This window comes from Synchiropus splendidus, chromosome 6, assembly GCF_027744825.2.
Source record: "Synchiropus splendidus isolate RoL2022-P1 chromosome 6, RoL_Sspl_1.0, whole genome shotgun sequence".
Lineage (NCBI taxonomy): Eukaryota > Metazoa > Chordata > Actinopteri > Syngnathiformes > Callionymidae > Synchiropus > Synchiropus splendidus.
This window is the reverse complement of record NC_071339.1, coordinates 20,777,167-20,799,436: the sequence shown is the minus strand read 5'-3', so window position 1 is coordinate 20,799,436 and position 22,270 is coordinate 20,777,167. Positions and strand designations below refer to the sequence as shown.

The following is a 22,270-nucleotide window of genomic DNA, read 5'->3' as shown; positions in this document are numbered from 1 at the left end:
AGGTCATTTTCCTTTACAGATATTGCCTTAAAATGACTCCAGCTCTGGAGCATGGTTCTTATTTTGGATGATGATGATGGATTACACCATGCCCTCGATGGTATCCAGCTTGACTGGTGCTTCTGCAGTCTTGCACTCTCCGTCCTGCTTCTTGAAGAGCTGCTGGTAGTCTTTCAGGACCCTCACCACCTCATCGTGTCCAAACTGCATCGCGTCGTCCACTGGGAGATTCCCCCACCTGTTTGGTGATTTCAGTGAAATACGTTTTCCTTAAAACCACTATACCCAGACTTTCAGTCACATCCCTTTCGCATTATATTTCATTAAATTTTAACATGCCATTGCACTCTGCTACATTAGCTTTCTTCATATACATCAAATCATCCCCACTAAATTCTGGCACTATTTTTTAAATATAATTGAATACATGTCACTTGCACATATTGTTCCTTTTCTTTCACTGCTCATTGTTTTTTTCCTATGAAATATAGAAGACTTTTTAATCATTTAATCTGTAGTAATGTGTTTAGGCTTTATCTTTTTAACCTTTAACCTTTGATTTATTATTCTTCTTGATAAAAAGTTGATTTGTGGTCACTTCAAACTGTATTCCCATATATTTCGTGTATTTTCCAAATATGAAATAACGATATAATATTTTTCTACATGTTGTATTGTCTTTCTATTGTTGTATGTAAGCTCAATAGAATTTTTGAAAATTTACCTGGTTCTTTTACTTCAGGCTTATTACACAACAACAACAACAAAAATAATAATAATAATAATAATAATAACAATAATAATAATAATAATAAAATATTGATTTTATGTTTTTTTTTACTTTATCTATACATGTTTTGGCATTTCATTTACGATGTCTTTTTTCCTCAATCCATTTATCATCTATTATAATCTGCCATACTGTCGAGAAAATAAATACTCTGAAACACTATTTAAAAAATCTGTTGAAAACTGCAGCATTCATAAAGAAAACACCGTTGCTGCTGACCGAAGCGATGAATCTCACCTGTCCGCCATGAACGGATCAACTTTACAGGACTCCGTAAGAAAATTCACCACAGCGATGTGACCTGAGAACAACAATTTATGATGTCATTTCAGTGAGAGGTCAGCTCTATGAATGCGATTCTATTCACAACCAAATAGCCGGAGACGAATATATGAAGCACATCAACTAAATATGCTGATGAATTGCTGCTTCATGAGATTTTGGGGCGAGAGGCGCATTATGAATTAGCACCAGTCCTTTTTATCTTATGAATTAGATAGACAGATAGACAAATACTTTATTAATCTCTGAAGAGAAATTCCCATTTCCAGCAGCATGACAGGTGGAAACATAAGAGCAAGTAAAAAACAATGTGCGTGCATGTGTGTCTATGGGGTGAGTGTGTAGTGAGTCCAGAGTGTATTTGTCCATTTTAACGTCCTCCCCGAAAGATGTTGAAGAGCCGAATGGCGCGAGGGAGGAACGTTCTCCTCAGTCTGTCTGTGGAGCAGGACAATGACAGCAGTCTGTCACTGAAACTGCTCCTCTGTCTGGAGATGGTGTTGTGCAGAGGATGACTAGGATTGTCGATGATGGACAGAAGCCTGTTCAATGTCCGTCATCTCTGCCACTGATGTTAGGCTGTCCAGCTCTGTGCCAACAACAGAGCCTGCCTTCCTCACCAGTTTGTCCAGGCGTGCAGCATCCTTCTTCTTCAAGCTGCTCCCCCAACACACTACTGCATACATGAGGGCGCTCGCCACCACAGACTGGTAGAACATCTGTAGCAGCTTCTTGCAGATGTTGAAGAACGCCATGTACAATCACAGAGCAGACGAAGAACTTACTAATAAAAACATGATGAAAATAAATGGCTATAGTATGTGGCTCCTTCACGATCTGAATCATCTTTTCCATCTTTGATCTCAACCCCTTTTTTTATGAGGAATTCATCCTGTTCATGTGGAATGTTGTGCAGTGAAGGTTCCTCCAGCATGCTAGACCTCATTACTTTGAGCAAGTTTGACATGGAAATGAGGCAAAATAGCCAGAGGAAAACTCACTGGAACCAGTTCAAAGGGACTAATGCAATTAAAGAGCATTAATGCTTCACAACAATTAGTGAAACAGCGCTTGATTGCTGGCCTGATTGCATGGGAAGATTGGGCAGGAAATAAAACTCAGTATATTGCCGATATGCAAATGAGACAGACGCTCCGTCCTCGCTGCTTCCCGTCTGGCTGAGACGATGTTGGGAGTGAGGCGATGTTGGAAGAGGCGTGTGACGCACCTTCTGCTGCAGCAACATGCAGAGCTGTTCGAGAGTCGTAGTCTTGAAGGTCCATGTCCATGGAAGACAGCGCGAACCTGAGTGTGTTTGACAGCAGGACAGGACACGTCTTCAGTTCCATAACCCATAGCACGAAGCCACCAAACAACACTATAAAGTACCTTCTCAGGGCCGACACATCTCCACTGTAAGCAGCAAACATCAGGTTGAAAACGGATTTATTCTGAAAAATGAGAACATTTATTCACATAAAAATGGAAATGTAAAGCCATGAATGTAATATTAATGTGACAACAATGCTATCGACTTTAAAATGTGGGATAAATCATGAGAGTGATTGGATACCTGAATTACACTTGCTGATTTCTATCACAGATAACAACGAGAAGAGTGACTTCAGTCGAATGACATGACTGAACATATAAGGCTGCTGCAGTATATTGACTGTCTAATCAAAATAAACAGCAGACTTTATTCAAATCCATCTTCTTTGATGATTACATTATTGCTTGAAAGCTGTGTTCATTCATACACTCGGAATAATTCATGTAAACATGCCCAGTTCATGAAGTAGCTATAAATAACCTCAGTTGAATCCCTTCATCTGGCGTGCGACTTTCTCAGCCGACAGGCAGCGCAATGGTGACACCTACTGGCGGTGCTTCATTTCGCTCTAAGGCAAGGCTGTCAAACTCAACACGAGTCCAGCCTCCATTTGAATTTTATTTTAACAGTGATGACAGAGTTAAAGACAACAACTAACCCTGTCATCGCCGGTCTGCCTGCGGGGGTCCTGCTTTTTCACAAAGTGCCTGAGGTTGTCGTAGTTGTGGAAGTTGAAGAGAGAGACAAGCTCCTGGGAATGAAAATGAGACGCAGATTCAAAAAGAAGAAAAAAGTTATTCGTAAGTTATAGAGTGTCTGTCTGCTACTATACGGCTGCCACCTGCTGCACCTATTACAGATGCTATTAAAAAAAAAGGTTGAGGATGACAGTTGAGGGTTTATTGAAATGCTGACTAACCTTCAAATGATCAGCATTTTGTTATTTTTGTTTTAGTCATTTAACATTTAACATCTTAATCTATTTTACACTACATTTATCCATTCATTTGCCTCAAATTTTTGATATTTGTTTTAGTTATTCAGACAGGAACTTAAACATCAATTACGGTTTCAGTAAATTAATAATAATAATAATAATAAACGGAACATTCAAAACGTCCTGTTCACAAACATAATCAATAAATACTCGCCTGACAAAAGTGAATTCCTCGAACACTGTTTCCAACTCGGTCCAATGGAGGAGACCAACACATGACTCCCATCACGTTGGGGATCACCAGAAGAATCGCACCTGACACTCCAGATTTGGCAGGCAACCCTACCTAATAGATGAGCGGATTCATTTTTTTTAGCAGAATTTAAATAACCAATTCGAAGTCACCATTTCCAGCATTCACTCACGTGAAAAGCCATCTGCCCAGAGAAGTCGTACATTCCACAGGAGTGCATGAGACTGAGAGTGTTCCTGACGGCCTCTGCTGTCAGCACCCGCTCGCCTGTGATGGGACAAATCCCGCCATTTGCCAGAGTGGCAGCCAGAATACTTCCTGATTCACAGGTCACTTCTATGGAGCAAAGCTGAGAGAGCAACGACACATTCAAATATAACCAGTGGTTCCTCATGGGAACTAGCGTGGAGAATCTGAACCTGGAAGTAGAAGTCGAGGGCGTCGATCATGTCTGCCCCTGGAGGAAAACACTGGCGGATGACAAAGTAGACATGAGTCTAAAGTGATAGAAGTTCAAACTGTAGGTTCAAATAAAGTTATCTGATGTGTCAAAAATAACTTTTGCACTCATTATTCCTTTTTGTTTTTCCACATTTATCCTGCTACAGAGAACAGATGTTTTCGTGGTTGTAAATGGGTGATTCTTTATTGCAGTTATCTTTTATTTGTCTAAACGTGTGAGATGAAAACAAGAGACTGATGATTCATTATTGTTTGTGATGTGTATTCCCATGTGGAAAATAAATGAGAACCAAAGTGGCCATTTGTGTCAGGAGGCAGCTTTGTTGTGCACAACATATTGGAAAATTGTGTAAATTACTCATGATATTTCCAACTATTATAAAGTGGGAAATGTGTGAGAAGCATTTTGGGTTGTTAAACTTTGGCGAACACAGGCAAAAAAAAGCCTGCTTTCAATGTGGATATTAGCAAACAGTCATATGTTTAAAACGTAGCCAGCACTGAATTTAGACACGTCAGGTAAAACACTTACCCTAACAAATCTTCATCCCATCAGTATAAATGTAACCATCGTTGCAATTGACAAACATTGAAACAATATTTTTTTGTCTTTTTCAGCAAGAAAATAGAATGAAATTCCACTTCTCAGCAGGAAAACAGCACTGACCTTCTTCTCCTTCATGTAGTATCCGATGGCAAAATTCCTGTCGCCTGTTTCTTTTTCAGACTGAAACCTGAGACAAAAGAGCAGAAGACGTCAATAGCAAACCATAAATTATGCACCAACAAATCTGGGCAGGCAGCTTCAACTCATCAGGATGGAATATCACCAGTTAATCACGCGACGACGGCTTACGTGGCATTGCTGAATCCGACATATTTGTGACCAGCCATCTTTTTCACAAATTCCATCACCTGTGGAGAATAAGAGCTCAAGTTAGTTTAGCAAAATGTGAGCAACAGTAGCTGCTTTTGTTATGAGGCATTTCATAAGCAGAATATTATTGTGTATATCCTGAAGCTAAACATCAGAATTCCTGATAGCGCCACATGAGAAGCTAAACTGTAACAGAAAAAAAGCAGTCACTATCATATAAATATTTTATATAAAATCCAAACTTATGAATAAATAAACAAGTGAAATTGCAATATCATGTAACTCTTAACTTAAAATACATCACTAAAGTACAATATTAAATGGAGCAACGGTGTTCAGTATGTGTTCATCCAATGTATTACACTGTAATACCTATTTCAGCCCCATTCATATGAGTGTATTTGCTTGACATAATCATATGAAGTGTGAGCTGCTTTGACGTAGGTTGACTACTCACATAGTCGAACTTCTCTGCCTTATTCGAGCGTGGCTGAAAACAAGGCAATAAAGTGGTTAATGAGTGATCAGAGCAGCCATGATCTTTACAAACCTGCGAAAAACAATTGCATAACCAGACATGTACGGCTCGTTCCACTGTTCAGATCAACTATCTCTGATCATAAGCTTCAAAGTAGATCTGGAGCGAGAGATACGTGTGAGTAGGCTGACTATTGTTTAACAAATCAACCTATTAAATCAAGTGTTCAAATGTTATACTTCAATATGACTAAAGAAAGCAGTAAAAGATTTACTAAAATTAAAAAATATATATAAAATAAAAAAGTAGGTATCATCTGAGTTCTTTAATTTATTGTGCTTTCATTGTTTGATTTAAATTAGATTTTTCAATAAAAATTGAAATACCTTCTAATATGGGAAAAGAAATGTAAGTTCTTGCGGTAATAGTGGCCGTGAAGTTGTAATACTTAACATTATATAAAAACTTAAAAAGATACTTAAAAATATATCAAATTTAAATATCTACAATAGTATTGATATTGGACAACATATTTTCTTGTAAAAAGAGATTCAACAAAAACTGGCTATTAACATTTTAAAATTTAAATAAAACATTTAAATGTAGTTTGACATATGATATAGCACAAATATTTTTTCAAATTAATGCCTCATACATTTACCATGAGAAACAAAATAGATACAAACAGCATGCCTTCTTTTTTGCATATTTTTTTTTTACTGCAACTACATGCTTAAGAAAATAACTTTTGGTAAATATATTTATACTTCCATCTGTCTATTTATATTTTTGATCAAATTATTTGAAATTAACATTTAAGACATTGAAAGAAATCTAAATTTAAAACTATTAATCTAAAAAGTTGATATTTCTAAAAACTTCTGAAACATAAAAAAAAAAACTCACTATGACAAGACTTCTGAGGCATGTGCCTATTTTTGAGCTGCTAAAGTTTACCTTGATAAGAGAACTGATGACGATGGCCCCAGCATTTACCATAGGGTTGTGAGGTTTATCTAGGAGAAAGAAAAACACGATAACAGTGTCAACTATGATCGACGTCAACAAATCGGTCACCTGAATTCTGAGGCGAAACGCAGACGCCGGAGGAGATAGAAAAAAAAGGAATGCTTCAAAGAAATACAGAAAACCAGGACTTGGAATTCAGGTGAAAAACATTCCAGAAGTGACAGTCTTATATCTGAAAAATACCAGAAATGATGATGATTTCATGAAGGAATGGTGAAGTGAACTGGAGCCAGATCTTATCAGCCCTCCAGCATGAGCCTCCCTGCTGCTCTAAACCCGGAGAGCTGATTGCAGAGTGATTTTCACAATGCAGCAGAACCCCGGCGAGGCCTTTCACACCTTCATCATCCAGAGACAGCATGTTGAACTTGAGTCCGCTGGGCTCCATTCCGACATATCTGTGGACCTGCTCTGTTCCCATCTCATGGACGGCGATGGCATATTGAAGGGGCTTCACGCACGACTGCAGGCAGAAGGGCAGCTTGGTGTCACCAACCGAGTGTCTGAGGAGACAACACTAGAGTCACTTATGATGCCTTCACTTCCGCCTTCCATAGTGCACTGCAACAGTTGTAGCTTGTCAGCATCTTCACCCTGAGAGTAGAAGGATGGTGTGTCTTTGCCTTAAAATATTTCTGGTTTGCCAATTTTCTCTGTTCAAGTCAGAAGTTCTTGACAAAATAATAAATGTGTTCTGTGCTCACCTTTGGCCGTCCACGGTGCACAAAGACACCCCCCACAGCTCCGGACTGAACTTGGCAAGCTGAGGAATGTAGTCCGCCACCTGATGCGGTGACAAGGTTACACAGGAAAACATTGCGTGACCAATAATCAGATGATCACGATTACCTTTCCTTCACTCTGCTTTTGCACTTTGCCGTAAATTGCATTGATTTCTTGAGCAAAGGCATCAAATTCCGGGATGATGAATTTCTTCCTGAAAGCTTGAATCAGCAGGACGATATTACCACCTACAAATCTGTCAGCAAAAAAAAAAAAATGTCAACAAAAAAACGACCTGCTGAGCGATGATGGGACGGAGCATAAAAATTCCCAGGCTCATTATCAGTGAAATGAATAGCGAGGCAGGCAGTGGGAGGTCAGACAGGTGGCGCAACAGCCAGAGACACTCAGGCCCACAAGTCACAGAAAACAAATCCTTCATTAAAACGGATTGTTGTTGGAAGGTCAGACTAAAAATACCTCCACCCGCCACGATGGGACCACTTCATGTGATTTGTGCTGCAGCTTTGCAGGGAGAGGGTCATCGGTTCAAATCCAGGTTGGGGCAACTCTTCCGTTGTTTCCCCCTCACAGCCAGTCCATGCACTCAGTGATCAGCGTGGGAGTGGTTGTGTCCCCATATGTCCCCTTGCAATGGACTGGTAACCTGTCCAAGGTGTGACTGGGCCCAAAACGCTGGGACAGTCCGCGACTTCCTGTGGCACTATAATGGGGCTAATGGTGTTTCTGTCGAGCAGCCTCATGAGCAGCTACCTGTAACAGCCAGAAGACGCTGAAGTACCCGACCTGGAGATCCTCTTGGGGTCCCAAAGGGGGCCCATAAAGGTACAGTACCAATCAGGCTTTTAGCTAGGAGGGTGTCTGGTTCGATATTTGTTTTTAAAAAGAAGTTATTTTTGCACATAAAGATGTTTACAGCTTGTTTTTTCACAAAGCAAGTCGTAAAGTCAGTCATTGACATGTCATGTCTGGAGGGGAATGGGCTGGGGTGGACCTCCTGTTTCAAAATCCTAGCTGAAAGTCTGGTACCAATACCTGCAGCACACCGACCAGTACCACTGACTGGACAGGAGAGAGTGGACGTAAAGACGTGACAGCAGCTATTGTTGTTAGTCAGCATAACTCAAAACAACAAAAATAAATCTTTTCTGTAGGGACAAATGAGGAAGTGCAAAAATGCTCATTTTAGTTTAACTAGATCGAGTCATGTATGTCGTGTGCTTTTTCTTCAGATCCATAAGAATATGTGCAGGAAGTGACTGAATTAAAAAGAATAAATACATTTTCATTCCCCTTTTGCTCTGATTCTCTTCAACCCTTCCCCCCCAGCACCCAAGACACCAACTCTTCATCCCCTCTTGGCACCCAGCCTCCTCATTTATTCCTCATTTTATTTCAAATCCTTTCAGATGCATCCTCCCAGACAAGTTGGCCTTGCATTCAGCTCAAGGCCGACTTGGATCTGAATTTTTAGGGTACATTAGGGAGCACCTTTGCAAAACATTGCCGCTAAGGAACAGTCTCTTGACTACAACCTTGATAAACTTAAGCAATAAAAAATAGCTGAATTCATTATTAGAAAAGGAAAATATTTTCATGAAATGGAAGGCTCTACATTCAAACCCTGCACTCATACACAAGTGCTGTTTCCATGGTAACTGCCAACACCTACACAGCATGGATACAAAAATATATACGTTATATTTCCTTACCAACATAATAACTCGCGATATTCTTGACATTGTAGCACGGTACAGTCTCACAATTCCAGAAATTCCTGAATATTTTAGAAGAAAAATAATCATTCACAAAGCCTCAGAGGTATCTGCCTCCTTATCAGGCATCACCTCAGAGCCATTAGTGTCATGAGCTCATTCTTAATAATGATTGTGGTCTGACACTATTTTCTGTTTTTTTTTTTATAAAATGCGGGCTGCTATAAATGAAGCTCATTATGCCATCATGTCCATCACCTGTGGAAAAGGTCACGGTCCATCATCACCTCTCCCACAGAGTCTTTCCCCGCCAGGCGGAGCTTCTCCATGGAGTCCCTGAGACGAGGGTCCGACGGGCGAAGGCCAGTCTTCTTCAACGACTAGTGCCAAACAAGACTTTACAAGTCCGATACAACACATTTTAGATTAAATTGGCTCTCAATGTGGTCTTACCGCGATGAAGTAGGACATGGGAATTTGTTCTTTTCCGTCTGTGATGGTGTAGAAAAGCATGTCTTCCACTCCAGAACTGGGAGACTTGGAATAGGTGTTCCTGGTGAGGTGAAAAGTCAAACATGTCTTCTTCAATTGGTGAATAATAAATGCACTTCCAATGATGACACACAGAAGTGAGCTAAGCTAAAAGGTGAAGTTCAAGATACATTCCAACCTATGACCACAAGCTTTGGATAGTGACCGAACAAACACGTTGGAGATACAATGGGGCTGCATTACAGTTCTATTGGGCTGACAGATAGACTGGCAGTATCTATTCTGGCTGACTCCCTCTTAGAGATAAGGTGAGGTGCTCAGTCATCCAGGAGAGATTCAGAGCAGAACTGCAGCCCAAACACATTAAGAATAAGCAGATACGGAGGACGAGAGTCTGGGGCAGACCCAGAACATGTTGGAGAGACTTTGGGTTCCTCAGTGTTCAACCAGTGTTCTTGTCTGGTGTGAGGGACGTCTGGACGTCAGCCCCCATGACACAACCTCCGACAAGAGGTGGGGAACAACACACCAGTATGAGATCAATTTTGAATTCGACTTCTGTGACAATACTTAGTCCTTTTTACTTTGGAGACAATTCTTACAGCTATAGATTGTTCAAAACGCACTCTTTTTGAACTGTGAATTTCATTTATTTCCAAAGCTTTCCATTAGCTGGACACACTGAAAAACAGGTTCTGCTGATAATAATCACTTCACCTCATCTAAATGACCACGTTAAAAAAGAGAGCTTTATTTCGGAAGTTTTATTACAATTTAAGGTGAAAATGAGTGATTATAGTGCGTCATTATTGCCCTCTCAGACAACTGTGTCGCTTCACAACAAACCTCCATCACCAACAGTTCATAGTGCTCCTGACAAACTTACATGATGTGAAAGTTGCTGTGGGACGCTGAGGTTGATCTCGCACGTGCAGTCTGGATGAAAGGGAACTTCTTCTTCTTCACATTTTCCTTGTGTTTGACCAGCAGCTGGACGCAGTTAGCGAGCCGCAGTGCCTTTACGCAGTGCATCTTGGAGAACAGTAGAGCCGTCTGTGACAGTGGAGCGCAGCAGGTGACGGCTGTCTGTCGTCCAGCCCACCGACGGAGTGATCCCCGACACGCGCGAAACTTCTGTCGCCTTCATGGAACGTCGGACGTTTTCAAAGTCTTTGTCGAGTCAATATTTGTAATAGTAATACTCGGAAGTAATAGTGCTTTCAGTAGTAGTAATAACTGTGTCAGTTATTGAAGAAACTCCAATTAATTTTGTACAAATAATGGCTTTGAGTTTATTAAGCGTATTCATCGGAAGTATTGCAGACCTCCTCCAAGCAGCTCATGTCCATCTATATTGTTATTTTCTGCTATTCATTCCCCACATTCATTTAGCTCGATGATCTAATTCTCCATTGGTTCCAAAATTTTATCCACAAGTCCCCCAAATTCTAGGCACCTGTTTGATTATCAGCACTTCCTCCGACTTTCTTTGAACTCCAGTCAAAACCTTTCAAGTTATTTTGCGAACAAACATCTCGAATAATGCTAATGCTTTAATTATTAGTCATAGAAGTGGAGGTACTTTTCAGCAACACACTGCAACCATACTTGGCAGCAATGAGCAGAGAAAAATAAACTCCACCCAGGAGTATCTTTTGACTCCAAAAAAGATCACGGTAATAAACCTTCAGATATGGTTGCCCTAAAACAGCGTAATCTCAATTTTTCCGAGGGTCACCTGAAAGCAGCAATCCTTATCCAGAAGGTGTCCCGCCTCCTTGTGGTGCGGAGGTTTTGATTGACAATCGCAGCAGCCAATGACGCATTATTTTGGAAACCACTCACGCGTTGGGACACGGACGCGCGGGTTATTATTAGAGTGTTGTCAGCAGGCACCATCATATTTTAAACAAAATAGGGATTTGAGAGATTATCGCTTTTGGAATGCTTTGGTCTTTGAACATGACGTATGGTTCTGCGGTTAAAACAGGTCACTTGTAATGAGTTCTGCCGACAGTTTCAGGCGAGGTGTCTCTACTCAGAGGTATCTTCATCTTCATGTATTCTGTCGCGCAGTTTGTTATTATTTGTCAATTGTGTTGGAGATGGAGCGAAGTGATGGAAAGCGACTCCTGTGGTAAATACCGTGCAACAGGGCCATCTATTGGACGATGACGTTTACTGTCAAGTTTCAAATATATTCATATTGATCAGGGTCCGAAAGCTGAAACAAATTACAAAAAAACAGTGTCTTGATGGAGAGTAGTGCAACATACTAAAAACAAAAACGCGAACTTTCTCAATAACAGACACACTTTTTTTCAGACTTTAATAGTTATAAGTCACGTTCTTAATGTTCTCATCTAGTTACCAAAAAGAACAGCATATAACACAAAAATGCATCTACTTTTTCTTACTGTAATGGGTTCCTGTCCTTAACACCTGACATTTCTGCTCTTTTATTATTTTCATGACATTATTAACTCAGAAAAAGACATACAAGGACATGGGAAAGTTGGTTGTTTTTTTGTGTTTACATGGCAGATTATGCTCATATAAATAACTGCATCCTTGCATAAGGCAACTATGCACGAGATGTGGAGTGTCTGCTGTGCATTGTAATAAACTGGAATGACAAAAGATGGTGAGGACTTTAAACACTCTTTGAAGGGCGTGGCAGCACCAGCTTCAGTCCGATATCAACCACGCAGGAAGGCATATATGAGAGAGGGATCCAGAGGAGCTTGGCATCCCAGCCAGCGCTATATCTGGTCCTGGGGTAGACGGCGGTGAGAGCATGCTCCATGCAGTTGGTCACCTTGGCAAGGTCAGTATCACAGACGGCGTTCATGATCAAGCGCTGGATCTTGATGTCTGATTGGTGGAGACAAAAAAAAGCTGGTTGACTCACTTCGTAATAACAGTCGACGAGTCCTCTGACTCACTTGTGTTTCAAAGCGTGATTCAAAAGTGATTCTTAACCACAGGGCCGGGGCCCATGGTTGGGTCACAAGCGCTAAAAGTGCTAAAAACCGCTAAAAGTTTTTTGTTTCACACCTGAGGTCCACGAGATGCTCAGCCTTAATACACAAATGGTGAGTCATTGAATTGACCTGACAGCTGGAAATTTGTGATAGTTACCAACAATGGAGGAGCTCTTGAAAAGAAAAAAATGATAAAGCGATCGCGCCCCTAACTGTAAATACTGTTCATGAAAGCAGTTTTGAAAACTAATTTGAACATTTGATGGCGATACTTTCATTTACTCTTTACTTATATCTTCTTTAGTTTCTATTTTGAAAGATAGATATATCATTCTTATTTCACAATATTCTTTTTTTTTCTTTAGTAAATTTCATGACTATGACTTGCACCTGCATCTGCAACTGGTTGGACTTTTGGTTAACAAATAATTATCTTTGTGATGATCACATGGTTTGTGGTTTGTTTATGTGTAAGTAGATTAAATATGGTTATTGATTCATAAATTAAATCAAGAGTAATGAATCAGTTTTATTTTTCCAATGGGCCCCACACCCATTTGCTTGAGGTTAAGAACCCCTGTTTTAAAGTAAACATCTGATCTGGAAACCACTTTGGGTTTGAGTTTACATTTAGAGGTTTGACACAGACTTGACTACGAAATAAATAATCAGAAGTAAAACCAAATAGTTAAATAAATCACCAAATGAGTGTGTTGAGGCTCTACTGTATATTGCAAAGTAAGCTCTTGTTGTCACTTGTCAGTCAACATCAACAATATGTTTTAATTTAACAATTAAATTATACATTTATTGTCATTTCAAATCGAATTGCATAGATGGCGCCGACGAAGGCTGGCCTGGAATTACCGTGCATGTTATTTTGTTTATTTTTGTGTTTTGGTGGAGCATCTGCGTGTTCTTACACACGAGATCAGTTGATGAACATCAGGGCTATGACTCCGTCTGACTTACTACCAGTATTTTTGGTGTCAGTCGCGGAGTTAGTTCATCTTTTGGCGGGGCGGAAGAAACTGAGGAGGAGAGGGAAACGTGCCGGTGCGCTCGTTCGCCTTCGTCGAAGAGGATCGCGCACTCCACTTCCCGGGATAATCCTCTCCAACGTCCGCTCGCTCAGCAATAAGATGGATGAACTGGCGCTGATGTTGAGACGGAACAGAGACTTCTCCTCCTCTTGTGTTTTGTGTTTCACGGAGACGTGGTTGAGCGATCTCATCCCGGACACTGCGCTTCATCTGGAGGGTTTCCAGCTTCACCGCGCGGACCGGGTTCCGGAGCTCACCGGCAAAACCAAAGGCGGAGGAGTGTGTTTCTACATCAACAATCGCTGGTGTACGGACGTGACGGTGATCTTCCAGCACTGCTCTCCCTCTCTGGAATGTCTGATCGTCAACTGTAAGCCGTTTTACTCCCCACGTGAGTTCGCTTCATTCATTCTGGCTGCCGTATATATCCCGCCCAGCGCGGATGTACGTGAGGCTCAGAGTGCGCTCGCGGATCAGGTCCTGCATGTGGAGCGAACTTTCCCGGACTCTCCTGTGATTGTGCTTGGTGACTTCAACAAGGCAAATCTGAGTGAGGAGCTTCCCAGGTACAGGCAGGTTGTAAAATGTCCCACCAGAGAGCAGAGCGTGCTGGATCACTGTTACTCAGCGCTCCGCAACTCTTATACCGCCCTCCCTCGAGCTGCACTGGGACTCTCTGACCACTTGATGGTTCATCTTGTTCCTACATACAAGCAGAAGCTGAAGCTGGCAAAGCCTGTTGTGAGGAGCATGAGGATCTGGACAAGTGAAGCTAAGGAGGAGCTGCAGGCTTGTATGGAGACCACAGACTGGGAGGTGTTCAGGACTGCGACCAATAATCTGGATGAGTACACAGACACTGTGACTTCATGGATCAACTACTGTGAAGAGTGCATAGTTCCAACGCGCACCAAGGTCAGTTATGCAAATGACAAACCTTGGTTCACAGCTAAACTCAGCCAGATCAGACGGGAGAAGGAGGCAGCTCGCAAGAGTGGGGACAGGAACTGCTACAAAGAGCTGAAGTATGGGTTTCAGAGGGAGCTGAAGAAAGCTAAGGCCGCATACTCTGACAAACTCACGCAGCAGTTCTCAGCCAATGACTCGGCTGCGGTGTGGAGAGGGCTCAAGGTGCTCACTGACTACAAGCCACGTGCCCCCCACACTCTGAACAACCTCGCTCTTGCACAGGACCTCAACAACTTTTATTGTCGCTTTGAGCAGCCATTTTGCACCAACACCTCTGTGGTCTCTCCAGCCCCAAGTTCCACTTTAAAACAAAGGACTGTGCTGTCTCTTAGTGACACAACTAAGAGCAATGATGTCACTGAGACAGCAAAGACCACAGTCACTTTTGATGAGCCACCCCCTCACCTCCCCCCTCTTTCTCTTGACATCATGGAGCAAGACGTGCGCACTCAGTTCAGGAAGCTGAACCTTCGGAAGGCGGCAGGTCCGGACAGAGTTTCCCCTGCCATCCTGAATCATTGTGCTGCTGAGCTGGCTCCAGTGTTCACGGACATCTTCAATGCTTCCTTGGTGTCCTGTCATGTACCTGCCTGCTTTAAGTCCACCACTATCATCCCTGTTCCCAAGAAGACCAGGATCACAGGACTGAATGACTACAGACCGGTGGCACTGACGTCTGTGGTCATGAAGTCCTTTGAGCGCCTGGTTCTCTCTCACCTGAAGTCCATCACTGTTTCTCACCTGGACTCATTGCAGTTTGCCTACAGAGCCAACAGATCTGTGGACGATGCAGTGAACCAGGCCCTTCATTTCGTTCTGGAGCATCTGGACTCCCCAGGAACCTATGCCAGGATCCTGTTTGTGGACTTCAGCTCTGCCTTTAATACAATTCTTCCAGCTCTGCTTGAAGACAAGCTTCGCCAGCTGGACGTGCCTGACTCCCTCTGCAGATGGATTACAGACTTCCTGACCAGCCGGAGTCAGCGTGTGCGGCTGGGGACGACTGTCTCTGACACTCGGACCCTCAACATCGGGTCTCCTCAGGGCTGTGTTCTCTCTCCATGGCTCTTCTCTCTGTACACTAACTGCTGCACCTCCAGCCACGAGTCCGTGAAGCTGATCAAGTTTGCGGACGACACCACCATCATCGGGCTCATCTCAGATGGAGATGAGTCGGCTTACAGGAGGGAGGTGGAGCGGCTGGTGTCTTGGTGCAGCCACAACAACCTGGAGCTCAACGCTCAGAAGACAGTGGAGATGGTCATGGACTTCAGAAGAGTAACAGCTCCTCTGTCCCCTCTCATTTTGGCTGGTTCACCTATACCTATTGTAGACTCCTTCTGCTTCCTGGGAACCACCATCACTGAGGACCTCAAATGGGAGCCAACCATCAGGTCCCTCATCAGGAAGGCCCAGCAGAGAATGTTCTTTCTGAGGCAGCTACGAAAACTACGACTGCCGACGAAGTTGCTGGTGGAGTTCTACACGGCCATCATCCAGTCCATCCTCACCTCCTCTATCACCGTCTGGTACAACAGTGCCACCTCCAGGGACAAGAGCAGACTGCAGCGCATCGTACGTTCTGCTGAGAAGGTGATCGGTTGCAGCCTGCCACCTCTTCAGGACCTGTATGTCTCTAGGACCCAGAGACGTGCAGGTCGGATCAGAGCCGACCCTTCTCACCCTGGACATGGACTGTTTGTTCCTCTTCCCTCTGGCAGGAGGCTACGGTCCATCCAGACCAGAACCTCCCGTCACAGGAACAGCTTCTTCCCCTCGGCCGTCAGATTGTTAAATTCGTGAACAGCCTTGTTGTTATGTTATTCTATTTATTTTATTTTATTTATTTATTTATTTTTTTTATTTTTATTTTTTTTTTTATTTTTTTATTTATTTTTATTTATTTATTTATTTATTTTTTTTTACTTATTTTTGTTGCACTTTATTCCAAGGCACTTTCCTAGTCAGTGGGCTCCCCACTGACCATGGCAATAAATTTGATTCTGATTCTGATTCTGATTCTGATTCTTATCTACGGAAGAGGATTAGGGCCAGTGAAGAATTTGAGAATTCTGACTTTAATCTCAGAAGACAGAATTATCACTTTAAAGTCAGAATTCTGAGATTAAAGTCAGAATTGTAAGAAAAAAAGTCAGAATTTGAGAAAAAAGTCAGAATTCTCACTTTAAAGTGAGAATCTCAGGGAATTCTCACTTTAAAGTCAGAATGCTGAGAAAAAAAGTTGCTCTCAAATGAAGAAAAAAAGATACATATAATAACCAACATATGTTTTTGTCTGAGGGCAATTTAATTAACTATTACACCTCTGTTAGTTTAGCTTTAATTGAACATTGCAGTGGAATCAACTTGTTAAGTTGTGGCTTAATACACTTGCACTTACACTTGTCCAAGTACTTGTCCCCGTAGCTGGCTTGGACTTCAGGACTCAGCTGGTTCCACAAGCGGCTGAGCTCCCTCTCGAGAGGATCAAGGCTTGTGACGGCAGTCTTGAAAAAGCCTGGCTCGATGATGCAAACATTGATTCCAAAGTAGTGGATATCTCTCCTGAGATCAGAAGATATGACACTCGTAGCCATTCACACATGTTCCTCCTTTAACAGCTATGCAACCTCAAATGCCAAATCACCAATTTAAAAATCTTCTCCACACTGAGTTGGTCTTACCTGAGACAATCCGAGAAAGACTCCACTGCGAATTTGGAGATACAATATCCACCTCCGTTGGCGGCCACCCGACCCAATACAGACGCCACGTTTACGATTCGTCCACGAGCCTTCTTGACAAGAGGCAGGAAGGCCATGGTCATGGCGATTGTTCCAGTCATGTTGACCTTAAGGGTGCTGTGGAAGTCCTCCACTCTCATCCACTCGGACGGTCCCATCGGCAATGAGCGACCGGCATTGTTCACAAGACCCCAGAGTCCTAGAAGAGAATACCTTAGTCATGCAACATGATGACATGAGTCTTGACTGTTTCACTGAGAAATTGTGCGTTTTTTTATGCTCTAAATAAAATGTAAAAAAATAAAAATAAAATTAGTAGACGGAAATTTCTTCAGTCATTTTCACACAATCTCAACAAACTGTAACAGGGAAAAATTAAATCAGTAGCTACTGGTCTTCATTCAAATGATAACAATATACTGCATGTCTGTTCAACTTCAAAACGTGCACGTTTCAATGAGCTAGTACAAGTACTCCTGGTACAAGGAAAGTCGTAGATACAGCCGAGCTGATAACAAGCAACGTGTGGATGAGAATTTTCAGCGCTCCATGTCTAAAAATGATCTGTAATGGTGTGTAAATCTCATCTCATTACTACATGACTATGACTCTTCACAAATGACCATTTGATGTTTAAACAGCCTCCTGTCCATACACTTCATTTCCTTCACCCAAAACTGTACCTTTATCGCCGACCTCTGTCCTGGTCCACTCCATAGCTTTCTGGATGCTGTCCAGACTCGTCACATCCAGCAGGACCGTCTTTAAATAGGGTCCAGCCGATCGTTTCAGATCATCAGCTCCTTTCTCAGAGTAACAACCCGCTATCACACGGAAGCCTTTGCGGTCAAGCTTCTTACAGAGCAGGTTTCCGAACCCGGAGTCGCAGCCGGTCACAAAGACATACTTGTCAGTGAGTTCTTCGATCTCCAGACTGTCCCTGTACAGCCACACGATGGCCCACACAACCACTGCTGTGGCAGAGATGTACAGCCAAGCGTTGTCTCTGGAAATGCAGACAAGGACTTGAGAAATTCATCACGGCCATCGAAAGTACAAAACCTGTGAGAAATATTTCTTACCCTAACAGATCGTAAACAAACTGTGTGTCCATCGTGCTGGTTTGCAAAAGTGCTTCCTATAGAATGAAGCAGGGTGAGCGATTAAAAGTCATCACTCATTGAAAAGGGCCTGGAGAAAGTATAGTCACCACAGTCACCATGCACCTCCTGCACTCTATTAGGCCTCTTTATGTGATGCGTTTGTGTGTACTTTGGGCACATGAAAACTCTTTGGATAAGACGCTTACGAAAGACAGAAAGGCATTTGTGAGCCGAAGGGAGGGTGAATTGTTTGGAGCATATACGGAACGTCCGTGACTGAGCTGCTTAGAACCGCAACCTGATTACACACCCTGCTTAGTGTGGGAAAAAGAAAAGTAATTGGCGAGAGAAATGGACTCACAAAACAAACTACCGCAACATAAGATTACACTGCTTTTGAGCCTGGTTAGTTTCATAGTGTCATAAGACTAGTTCAGTGAATTCGTGCATCCACGATATTGTTTTATTATTAATCTATTAATGAAATGTTACAACACATTTGGCAAATAGAAGAGAGAAAAGTTGCGCGGACTGGACTTGTATCTGCTCTTGTATGTCTACTTTTGCCCTCCTAATCCTGATACTCGAGGGGATGACAATCTACTCTCCCTCTTGCCAATGATCACGATGTGCCAAATAACCTTCATCTGTGCAGACAGAACATACGAACGAATAGTGTGCAGGCAGGATAAGTCAAGTCAAGCTTTCTCACCATTTGTGAAACCAACCTTTGTACAATTGCGTTTTCTAAAAATGACATTAAAGTATTTACTGCCAATATAACAGAATCAATAAACCAGATCAAGATGAGGAACAAAGATATAATTTAGTTTAAAAGAGAATAAACAGAAGTATTTGCCTACCTTTTCTCCCAGCGGTAAAAGTTATTTCTCCTGTGGCCTCTCTGTTTTCCTTCTCACCCAACAGAGAACACACCCATGGGGTAAACAGCTTTATCCCTCTGTGGTTTATCCCTTAAGACAAGTCCGCAATTTGTAATCCTAAATCCATAACCATTTGGTTTGTGTGGGGAAAAATGTAAAGGCAATTAAAGAACCATAGAGTGCAAGTACAAAGGCGCTGTTGCTACATATATTTGGCTGAAGACAAAATCTTTCATCAGAACTTCACATATTTTCGATCTAAGTATGAAGCCCCTTTCATCAGAGTGAAGTATTTTTAGACACACTAATACTCTTAACTATGAAATCTCTGAATTTCTGGCCAATCGAATGTTCAAGGGATAGAGATCAAAATATATAACAAGCTTTCTAATTGTGCTCGCACTGTATAAGCACCGTTTCCCTGCCATTTCAGCAGAAAGAGCACTTGACAATCCAAGTCCAGATGGAGGTGTCACTCCTGCAGCTGAGCTGTGACACCCTCCCAGGTGAACTAGCTATATAAGGTATCATGGTAGCAGCCTGACCAAGTCATTCTTTACATGGACAAGCAGTGTTTCTGCCAAGAAGAGAATTTAGTTTTTTTGAAAACATAACCATTTAATTTCACAAAAACTGACATTAACACACAGAATATTACATGCTGAAAAACATTGGGAGGTACAGCTATTAAGGTACTGCACAATGTGAAGTTACAGAAATAATTATATTCCAAATAAAACTACTTTGTTGGACATTTCATGACAAGACTGTAAAGTGGTTTATTAAACAAAACATTGTCGTGCAACGCAGTTCATCAGATCATTGGACGTGTTGCACCGGGGAAGTTCTTTCTGCTTTAATGCTATGCATCTTCACTGTCACAAGTTTAAAATATATATTCTGGATGTCTGGATTCCATCCATGTCTCTTCCAATTTATGATGGTGTCGATTGAAACTGTCCCTTGTGAACATATTCAAGAGCTGTAGCGATGGTCCTCATGTCCATCTCAATGCTGCGAGCCCAGTTCTCCACGTCCCCAATTTCCTATAGGAAAAGAAGAACACCAATGGTACGACACTGGTCAATTAAACCCTGATAGTTGTTAAAGAACCAACACTAGAGATACATTCAGAGAGTGTCAATATGAAAAACATCGAACCTGATGTCTGCCTTCACGGTAGTAAGAGAATCTCATGCAGTTTTCTGAATTCCAAAGAGACCTTAGTCTTGATATTCCACTGAGATCAGTCCTTCAAGTACTGTACAAGTTTACTGTATTGTGAGTACAGTGATACCTCAGTTCTCGACCACAATCTGTTCCAGACGGCCGTTCGAGAAGCCATTTGTTCGAAATCTGAATCGATTTTTCCCATCACAATGAATGGAAAAAGAAATAATGCGTTCCGAGCCTTAAAATAGTCTTTTGTAGGAGTGAATGTAGAGTGTCTGCTGCAGGTGCACTGTTCCTCTATGTGTGTGGCCTCTGCATGTGGGAGGGGTTGCCGAGTGAGTGACGTCTCTCCAGAAGTGAAGAGGTGCCCGGTGCGTGTCCAGCTCTGAATGTGTGCTTCTGTGCAGTTTGGCTGTGACAAAGTCATAAACCAAGTAACGCTCTGTCCCAGACTCGCCTCATCCCTGTCCCAGCTCCAGCCCACAACAGGACATCAAACCCTGGAGTGCGTGCTCCAGCCTCGGAGGTGTGGAGAGCACCTCCCCTGTGACACTCTACCACGGTCCAGTGCGGAGACAGGAAAGGTTTTACACCTCAATATGAAGAACAAAACAGTCAGTAAATGTAGCTAACGGGACACATCTGCATACAGAGACTGTGTTATACACAATAACAAAGCGCGTCGTGGGTCAGCTGATCGGTCCGCGCACGTAATGTTTTTTCCGGCTTTTTTCGGGGGCGTTCGAGTTCTGGATTTTCGTTCGAAATCCGAAGAAAAAAAAATCTTGAAATTTTTGTTCTAACTTTGATTTGCTTTGTTTGAAGTCTGAGACGTTAGAAAACCGAGGTACCACTGTATATGAAATGGTCACTGACATACACCGGAGCAGTCTAGTCAGCTGAAGTCATGGACAGTCGAAGAGAGATACAGAACAGCGACCGCTGAGTATTTAAACACAGGACACAGATTCCGGTTACTCAGAGAACATAAACACTGCGGTCACCTGTGCACTACTATACGCTTGTTGTGTGTTGAAGGACGTCACACATTAATAACAAGAACAATCATCATGATAATGTAGTCATTCTTACCTTCAATGCCTGGTTGAAACCCTCCACCATATTAATCCACTGTGCCGTTTGCTTGGAAAACTGACTTGCTTGGACTTGCAAAGTTTTCACTTCATGATCAAGTTTACGCTGGTTCACATACGCCTGAGCAACTCTGAAACGTAAAGCAAAAAACTGATGACATATATTACTGAAAGCAATGATATATCAAAAATGTTGGCAATGGAAAATAAATGCTAAATAAATAAATGCATCTTAGAACATTTGTGGGTGTTTTAAATGTGATGTGCCACAGTTATGCATGTTGCAATGTCAAAAGACGAATAACAACTTATACTTCTTCAGATCTGGCCAAATCTCAGCTGAATGAAGAAAGGCATTCAGCCGTAGTAATCTTACCCAACATTGAGGTGGTCCACAAGGGCTTCGGTGAGACATGTGGCAGCTGCAATAGCTTCACGCCTCCGCTTCTCTGCATGAAACAGCCAAGAGAATCCATCTTTTAAAATATCATCTGAGTTCGTCCAGACTCACCAACCCTCCCAAATATGCCATTCAAGTGTCAATTCCGCAAACGCACAGTAACGACCGTCTTTGTTTTTAGCATTAGTTAGCTCAACGGCTAATAATACAAACACTCAACTCACCCTGAAGCTCCTTTCGTTCATTTTGCTTCACTTGGTGCTCTTTCAACAAACGAGACAACATCCTGCTGCGATATCATGCGATATAAATATTACCTTTTCACCATAAATGTCACCGATAGTTCACGACCCACTGATCAGCTGACTACATTACGGTATAGTCTGGTCACGGGATCAGACGTCATGCGTCAGGGCGTGACGCTCATACAAACACACACGCTGCATACATTGATTGATCCATGGACAAATGTATACATGCATTG

The 22,270-nt window shown here is 42.2% G+C and overlaps 3 protein-coding genes across 4 annotated transcripts; all 3 read right to left on the bottom strand.

Moving 5' to 3' along the window:
- Positions 1-81: 81 nt before the first annotated feature.
- On the bottom strand, positions 82-10,424 carry gls2b (glutaminase 2b (liver, mitochondrial)). Its single transcript, XM_053868189.1, has 18 exons — positions 10,279-10,424; positions 9,354-9,453; positions 9,159-9,280; positions 7,291-7,420; positions 7,146-7,225; positions 6,781-6,944; positions 6,370-6,428; positions 5,392-5,424; positions 4,914-4,972; positions 4,725-4,791; positions 3,976-4,065; positions 3,768-3,944; positions 3,557-3,688; positions 3,064-3,156; positions 2,462-2,523; positions 2,301-2,377; positions 1,028-1,091; positions 82-238 (listed from the first exon to the last, which is right to left on the bottom strand). Exons 1-18 carry the CDS (start codon positions 10,422-10,424, stop codon positions 82-84), a joined length of 1,812 nt encoding a protein of 603 aa, XP_053724164.1.
- A 1,300-nt stretch (positions 10,425-11,724) lies between these two features.
- Positions 11,725-19,461, bottom strand: rdh5 (retinol dehydrogenase 5 (11-cis/9-cis)). 2 transcript variants are annotated; one of them, XM_053869114.1, is made up of 6 exons: positions 19,099-19,461; positions 18,215-18,270; positions 17,816-18,138; positions 17,073-17,331; positions 16,790-16,953; positions 11,725-12,266 (listed from the first exon to the last, which is right to left on the bottom strand). In XM_053869114.1, exons 2-6 carry the CDS (start codon positions 18,244-18,246, stop codon positions 12,046-12,048), a joined length of 999 nt encoding a protein of 332 aa, XP_053725089.1. In that variant the 5' UTR covers positions 18,247-18,270; positions 19,099-19,461; the 3' UTR covers positions 11,725-12,045. The 2 variants fall into 2 exon arrangements, with proteins under 2 accessions (XP_053725089.1, XP_053725088.1); XM_053869113.1 differs by lacking the exon at positions 19,099-19,461 and adding an exon at positions 18,343-18,382.
- Positions 19,462-19,711: 250 nt separating this feature from the next.
- Positions 19,712-22,195, bottom strand: bloc1s1 (biogenesis of lysosomal organelles complex-1, subunit 1). The gene is made up of 4 exons (XM_053868185.1): positions 22,011-22,195; positions 21,763-21,835; positions 21,385-21,517; positions 19,712-20,165 (listed from the first exon to the last, which is right to left on the bottom strand). The coding sequence occupies exons 1-4, from the start codon at positions 22,069-22,071 to the stop codon at positions 20,055-20,057; spliced, it is 378 nt and encodes a 125-aa protein (XP_053724160.1). The 5' UTR covers positions 22,072-22,195; the 3' UTR covers positions 19,712-20,054.
- Between the last annotated feature and the right edge of the window lie 75 nt (positions 22,196-22,270).

Bases quoted from the DNA above. Each gene is read 5' to 3' on its own strand.
- gls2b (XM_053868189.1), bottom strand. From the start codon at position 10,424: ATGCACTGCGTAAAGGCACTGCGGCTCGCTAACTGCGTCCAGCTGCTG. The intron at 9,281-9,353 runs GTAAGACCACAT...GTTTGGCACTAG, and splicing joins CCATGTCCTACTTCATCGCG to TCGTTGAAGAAGACTGGCCT. The intron at 2,378-2,461 runs GTACTTTATAGT...AAACACACTCAG, and splicing joins GATGTGTCGGCCCTGAGAAG to GTTCGCGCTGTCTTCCATGG.
- bloc1s1 (XM_053868185.1), bottom strand. From the start codon at position 22,071: ATGTTGTCTCGTTTGTTGAAAGAGCACCAAGTGAAGCAAAATGAACGA. The intron at 21,836-22,010 runs GTGAGTTGAGTG...TGTTTCATGCAG, and splicing joins TGAACGAAAGGAGCTTCAGG to AGAAGCGGAGGCGTGAAGCT. The intron at 20,166-21,384 runs GTAAGAATGACT...CTTTTCCTATAG, and splicing joins GTTTCAACCAGGCATTGAAG to GAAATTGGGGACGTGGAGAA.
- rdh5 (XM_053869113.1), bottom strand. The intron at 18,139-18,214 runs GTAAGAAATATT...CTGCATTTCCAG, and splicing joins TTTGTTTACGATCTGTTAGG to AGACAACGCTTGGCTGTACA. The intron at 16,954-17,072 runs GTAAGACCAACT...TTCTGATCTCAG, and splicing joins TCTTTCTCGGATTGTCTCAG to GAGAGATATCCACTACTTTG.